The sequence below is a fragment of the Megalopta genalis genome, unplaced genomic scaffold (genome assembly GCF_051020955.1).
Source record: "Megalopta genalis isolate 19385.01 unplaced genomic scaffold, iyMegGena1_principal scaffold0020, whole genome shotgun sequence".
In the NCBI taxonomy this organism is placed as follows: Eukaryota; Metazoa; Arthropoda; class Insecta; order Hymenoptera; family Halictidae; genus Megalopta; species Megalopta genalis.
The window spans coordinates 2,675,426-2,682,740 of record NW_027476090.1 but is presented as its reverse complement, the minus strand read 5'-3'; the positions used below and the strand labels follow the sequence as shown (position 1 = coordinate 2,682,740).

The window sequence follows — 7,315 nt, the reverse complement described above, 5'->3', positions numbered from 1 at the left end:
GAAAAATCTGTTGCAGACTGCGAGAATCGTTGACATACGTGGTCTCGGACCTATTGGGTTGGCAACTAAGTAATTGCCGATTTGTTCAATGAAATAAAAAATTTTTTTTTACTTGGAACGAAGTTTAATATCTAATGTATTTTCCGTTTTGTTCGATGACCTTTTGCCATCTCTCTGACAACTTGAAAGTTCCACGCTCGTAGAAAGTCTGATCCTTTTCGGCCAAAAACTGAGTTAAGTGAGATTTTACAGCGTCATCGTCAATCGAAGTTTTACCACGAAGGGAGTTGTCCAGGGATCGAAACAAGTGGTAATCCGATGGCGCGAGATCAGGGCTGTATGGTGGGTGTAACATCGATTCCCAACCAATATGCATCAATTTTTGCCGAGTGAACAAAGACGTGTGCGGCCTAGCATTATCCTGCTGGAAAATGTCACCTTTACGATTGACCAATTCTGGTCGCTTTTCCTTGACCGCTGCATTCAATTTGTCCAGTTGCTAACATTCACGGATAATAAAGAATAACATAATAATAATAATAATAATAATAATTTTATAATATAGCATTTACGGATATCATAAAAATGGGAGTGAGAGACATCTATATCTGAAATCGGCAATTATTTAGTTGCCAACCCAATATTTTAACGGCAACAAAATACATCTTGACGAACGTTCTTTTTGTTTTATTTACAAATTCTGGGTACCTTTTTTTCACATAATGTGTAAACGAATTAATCGGCGTTCTAAAGTTTACGGATGTAAGGGTTCACTGGGAAAACCGGGACAGGGTAAGTTCGCGTTTCGGATGCCTGTTGCGATCCACCGCCACCCACTGCTGCCTTTGCGTTCGTGCCACGGGCTGTCAGTTGCACGCGGCAGCAATTCAGCGTGAAATCTAAGGCGTCGTTCTCGTTGCTGCAACAACCGTCCTCCTTGACGATCTGCTTTTTCACCGGCGCGTCCCTTCCGGTTGCATCCGGTTTCGATCTTCTGTCTTTGCCCGGTTCCTCCTCGTCGCCGATCCCGCAGCTCAACCGATCGCGATAGTTCATCGCGATCCGAATGATGCGAGTGATTTCCGGGCTCGGCGATCGCGACGCACCCGATTCCCGTTTCTTACCGTTCGACCGGCAAGTTTCCAACATCTCGGAACAGATGCAGTCCGCGATAGCGTGCAGATCGAGCTCCAGCAATCGGCGACGGTTCGGCCCTGAAACGTTAAAGTCCGGTGAAAGATGCTGGGGAATTTCGGTGCTGCAAGGGCTGGGTTTTTGTTGTTTTTATACTGTTTATATATAATGTTTTATACTGTTCTGAGGATTGTATCGTTATTTTGCATACGTTCGTTTGTAGTTAATTTTCTTGCGCTTCGGTTGACTTTGAAAATGTAACAGCGTTGTCGAATATTGCTCGGTGATTTATGTTGATAATCTGATAATATTAGTCATCTAATAAATCGTCTAACAATATTTGACGATTACAATTAACTTTTAACACGTTCAGCGCCGACAATCAATCATTAAAATTCCCACAAAGTCAAAGCAATTTAATTAATTAAACCGAAACTAAAAAGTTAAAATTTATTGTAGTCGATAACATTAGAATTCCTTCGCATCCGAAACATCCTATTCAAATTCAGTTTGTTCGAATATATTAGAATGAAAATGGATTTTCAAAATTGGTAAAAAATTAGTGTCATCCATATGTGGCCGACGCGGCGCTTAACGTGTTAACGATTGCAATAATCAGACATTTGTTCAGATAAGACTCGATTTTTTTTCTGAGAGAAAGGAAATTTGTGTTCATTATTCGACTGTTTTGACGCTTAAATTATTGATAGCAAAAGAAGAAAGTTTTATTTCAACTAAAGTAAAGAGGATCGTTCTTACGTTTATTAGCTTTAGATTGTTTAATTGCATTATACGCGACGAATGGTATGACACACGTTCAATTGAACGACAACTTTTTTCGCATATGTTTTTCAAATACGAGACAATACGGAAGCAAGATATTTTTAACAGAATTAAATCACTATGACAAACTACTATTACGAAATGAGACATTTTAATGTTTGACATTAATTTAATTTTTGAAATGTTAAGTTTACTTTGAAAATGTACAGAATGAGTTATCGATTATTCTATACAAATCTTCTAAAGAATAGGATTAAATTGAGGGTGACATTTAAAATTTGTACACGCTAAAACTTGTTAGTTAATCGGAAAGAACAACGAATATTTGGGACACATACATTTTTTACAGCGTTTAAGCGATCGACAATTGACATTTCGAAGGTGTCTAATGGGTTGCATCGAATAGGCGTAACGTTCGTGCACCTGTGCACAAGCAACCTGTATGACCTCAATGTAATAAGGGGGATAAAATTCATCCCGGAAAGAGAAACTTCTCTCGCGATGAACAATTTGTATTATTAATAGTAATATTTGCACAGTCAATGGGGCGAGATTATAATAAATCCTAATTGAGACCTTAAAAATTTACGATCACCATTGTGACATTGATTTTGTTGTATTGGCCGATTGTGAGCGTCGTTTTGCAGTGAATATTGCTAATCTTGCTAAATTGTTTACAGGATGAATTTGATTCCCTAATATTAATTATTCAAACTATGTTCATGACATAATTAAAATACAAATTTTACGTAGAAGTCACTTCTTTGTTTTCGAAGCCGCGTATTATCATTCCTTTCGTACTTTTTTTTAAAAAATAGAATTAGGTTTGGACGCGCGTAGTTCTATTGTGAAAAAAACCGTTTTATATTTTGCTCTAGATTGAAGGAAAAAAATGCTATGCTCGCCGACCGACAGGAGGTTGATGGAGAACGAAGATTTATTATTTCAGGGAACGTCGATAAAATGTAACAAAAAGGAATTTAGGTATCTTAAAATGTCAAAAAACATCTGTGAAAATTAACGAAAAGTTTCATCAATGTTTTACGTTGTACAAAAATGACCGAAAATCATGCTTATTTTAACGTTTACTCCCGAGGCCTCCTCCTTAAAAAAGTCTAACGAAGAAATCTTTCCGAAAGAAATTACTCGAGGGAGTAAAAAGAAAATGGATTCGATCCGAGATTCGTTCATTAAAGAGAAAATCGCCATTGATCAAGGGGTCCGAAGGAGCTCCATGAACAACGATCGCCTCGTAAAGTAGGTTGCTTTATGCTTTCATGAATACCAGGAATGCCAATGAGTAAACGTTCGCCAAAACGGCGGAGTTTGTATTGACCTTCGACAATGTTCTTCGTGCATTCTTCGAGGGTTGGAACTCCTTTCGTACATTCCGCGAGCTCCTCGCCCCTTTTGCGCCCGCCCCGGCACTTCCTCGAGGACCTCTTCCTTCCACCATGGGATTCCTTCTTTCTCCCGTCGCCGTTCGCCGTGACCTTCTCCAGAAGCTCGGCCAGGATGTCGTCCTTGGATTCGGCGGATTCACTCGTCTCCTCGGACTTCGACCGTGAGTTCGCCTGAGATTCGATCAAAGGGATTGGGGAGTCTGGCAGCTCCAGCGAAACGATCGTCAGGAACGGCGGCCTATCCTTCCGGATCCTCTCCAGCCAGGATCTATAACTGTTTCGTACGCGATCACAATTGCGTCGGAGGGACACGCGAATTAGACGAGTCCGCGAACTGGAAAATTGACTTCTGTTTTAGGGATGACGGCTCGAACCGTGGTTTACCTTTGCCGATATTATTGGGTTGGCAACTAAGTAATCGCCCAGAAGAGGAGAGAATTTACTATGTTTGTGTTCTTTTATTGTGCTCATTTTTAAATAAAACAGTTTAGTATATCTTATTCGATAGACATAACATTAATCACGCCCGAAAACAAACCAAAGGCACAGCAATTGGTCCTTCCACAGTAACAGCTTTACTACCCTTTGTCCCGTGTAACTATTTTCCTATTTCATAACCTCAAATTACCACTTCGACGAGACGTTTTGAATCGATCGAACGCATAATTTGCATTATGAACAATAATTTGCAGGTGTCGAAAACTATGCCTTCTCCGGCGTTGGAAAAATCTGTTGCAAACTGTGAGAATCGTTGACGTACGTGGTCTCGGACCTATTGGGTTGGCAACTAAGTAATTGCCGATTCGTTCAATGAAATAAAAAATTTTTTTTTTACTTGGAACGAAGTTTAATCTGTAATGTATTTTCCATTTTGTTCGATGACCTTTTGCCATCTCTCTGACAACTTGAAAATTCCACGCTCGTAGAAAGTCTGATCCTTTTCGGCCAAAAACTGAGTTAAGTGAGATTTTACAGCGTCATCGTCATTCAAAGTTTTACCACGAAGAGAGTTGTCCAGGGATCGAAATAAGTGGTAATCCGATGGCGCGAGATCAGGACTATACGGTGGGTGTAACATCAATTCCCAACCAATATGCATCAATTTTTGCCGAGTGGACAAAGACGTGTGAGGCCTAGCATTGTCCTGCTGGAAAATGTCACCTTTACGATTGACCAATTCTGGTCGCTTTTCCTTGACCGCTGCATTCAATTTGTCCAGTTGCTAACATTCACGGATAATAAAAAATAACATAATAATAATAATTTTATAATATAACATTTACGGATATCATCAAAATGGGCGTGAGAGACATCTATAACTGAAATCGGCAATTACTTAGTTGCCAATCCAATATTTAGTTTAACGCGTTCGCGCAATCCGCTCGGAAAAATTGTGTTCGATGTTAAATACAACCCGGTAGATAGAACGTTTGATCTTTAACCCCTTGATATACGATTTTCTTCGTAGTTGTTGCGATTAGAAATTTTTCGATTGCAATAATTTCGTAGAAGGGAAAGCAAATTGATGCTTATTGCTGTGAGCCTAAATTGTGCCTGAATGCTCAAATATTGATCACAAGAATTGATTAGAATTTTATTCCAATTTTAAAGGACAGAATAAAATCGACACTTAATAAGTTATTATTAGAAATTTTTATGACGAGTCGGACTCGTCGAAGTACGGCAAGGGGTTAATTAGCAGTTGAAATTCAAAGAGACGCGATAGAAAATCCTTTCGCATTGAGAATGGTGCCTGTTTCTCGATTCGAATTTTCAAAAATCAGACATCAAATTTTACTGTCATCGATCTTTCGTAATTTAATCTAGCGAATTGATCGAACTAGTTTTAAAGAACATTCACACGTCGCGGTATGCTTTTCAGATGATAGAGGCATCTTTTTAGATGCTAGGGGCCTAGTTTACTAGACAATGACTATAATACTCTTCTTTTTTAATTTTGCTATCACTTGGAATGACAAAAATAATGAAAACTCATGTTTTTTAACTTTCTTCTCTGATAAAAATCTAGATTTGGTTACTAACACTGGATTCGGTTACATACAAGAAATGAAATTTAACAAAACTTAGAAAACGAATCAGTAATTTTATTTCAACAAATTAACGAATTTAATACAATTAATAATAGTAAACTCGAAGAGATTATAATGGTTGTAAAAAATTAACAAACGTAACTTAATGCTATTCGATATCTGACTCGATATCTGTCAGTGCTTCGCATATCATATAAAATAGCTGACTCCTGTGATCATTCTTGCACGCATCTTAGTAAATAAACGTCAATTTCATATACCGAATAAGTCAGAATTTTGTATTGCCAAAATAGGGTCTAAATGAAAGCTACGATTGCTTATTAAAAAGTCTATAAAATTAAGTATAGCTGTTAGTTGCAAAAAAGATATACATATAGAATCCTGAGACTGCAAAAGGTAATATATCTTGTGCATATTTCGTTGGTTTTGAGATATGTTAATTTGAAATTTTTTGTGCAAGTAATGAACAAAAAGTTGGACATCGATACAAGAGAAAGACTTACTTTCAATAAATATAATCCAGCGCAAATACTTTGGCGCGTATCTTCGATTATACAGAATTTCAATGAATTCGAAATAAATATAAATCTCGAATAACAAAACAAGAATGATCGGTTGTTAGCCTACATCCACGTTTTTCTACAGTATCTCGATCTACCCTTCGATTCTTATCGCTTTCTCAATAGGTATCATAACGCAGATATTAAAAACAAATAAAAAATACATAAAAAATTAATCATGTATTGAACATACAAATTATTGATATGATTATTCGTTTATATATAATTAAAAAAAATAAATACAAAATTATATATAATAATTATCCGTTTATATATAATATATATTATTAGTTTATATGATTATTCATAGAAATTGCTATCTTAATAACTATATTTTGCAAAGAAATATATCTCATGCCACGATAAACGCGACTGTTGAATTTCGCCGATACGATCCGTACTGTGCATCGGTTGAAACTCCGAAGGCACAAAATTCTGGAAGATCGTGACAAAATTCGACTTTTCGTGCAGCCAGAGTGGGAGGATTTAACAGGGTTGAGTATTGTTCTCGGCCGCAGTCATTGCTTCTCACGGTATCTTTTGCAAGGAGAACAAAAGAAGGGGAGGAAAGGGAAGCGAAAACAAGTTGAACAGCGTGTCACGAAACCGTGGTGGGATTTCTAGGAAAGGAGCTATGGTTTTCGCGTTCACTTCGCGGTGATCTCTCTTCAGGACTCTCCCGAACGGGCCGAAGACTTCGTTTAATAACGGGTAGAACTAATATTCTTGTTCCCCGGACCAGAAGAAACGAACGACCGAATGTAATTGACACTGTCCGAGAGCCACTTCGATACATCGGCCGACACGAACAGCTACGAAACTGGGAAACTGAACGGGAGTAGTAGAATTTTAAAGGAAAGGTAGAAAATATCGCATGCAACGTACTTCGACAAGAAACGAAAATTAGAGGATGTCTGAGAACCGACTATCGATGATGAGGCAACTCGAAGAAAAGGATTCAGTAACACGAACCGTCGGAATAACGAGGCTCGCATGGGAAAACATTTGTCAACCGAAGTCACGATCGAAGTTGCTTGCTGGGAAACGGCGCGAGATTATCCGGGAAAATAAACTAATGCAGGTAGAGGAAGGAGACTTCGAGAAAATGAAGCGTGTAATTTTGCAAAAGACGCTCGAAGATATAATACGTACAATTACGTTGAAAAGCGGGGAGGACGCTACCTCTTTCTTCTACAGATGTTTTCACAGGAAAATTGTTTCACAGGACGTTGAACGTTTCTATATTTCAGTCGTTTATTTTGAAAGTGGCATAAGTCACTTTGTTTTTAAGTCGATATACTTCAGGGTTTGCGTTTTAACACCGTTTCAAAATATGCATGCTAACTTTCGAGAAGATTTACTTGTATTTGTTATCTCAGGATAC

General features: G+C 38.0%; 1 protein-coding gene across 1 annotated transcript in view; it reads right to left on the bottom strand.

Annotated features, from left to right (window-relative positions):
• Nucleotides 1-666: 666 nt before the first annotated feature.
• The window catches only part of LOC117227341 (uncharacterized), a 97,580-nt gene continuing 90,931 nt past the window's right edge, over nt 667-7,315 (bottom strand). Inside the window, exons 3-4 of the mRNA XM_076527447.1 lie at nt 3,254-3,594; nt 667-1,214 (exon numbers count right to left, since the gene is read on the bottom strand). Of these exons, the coding sequence (XP_076383562.1) occupies nt 748-1,214; nt 3,254-3,594 (808 nt within the window). The 3' untranslated portion in view covers nt 667-747. The remainder of the gene's footprint in view (nt 1,215-3,253; nt 3,595-7,315) is intronic.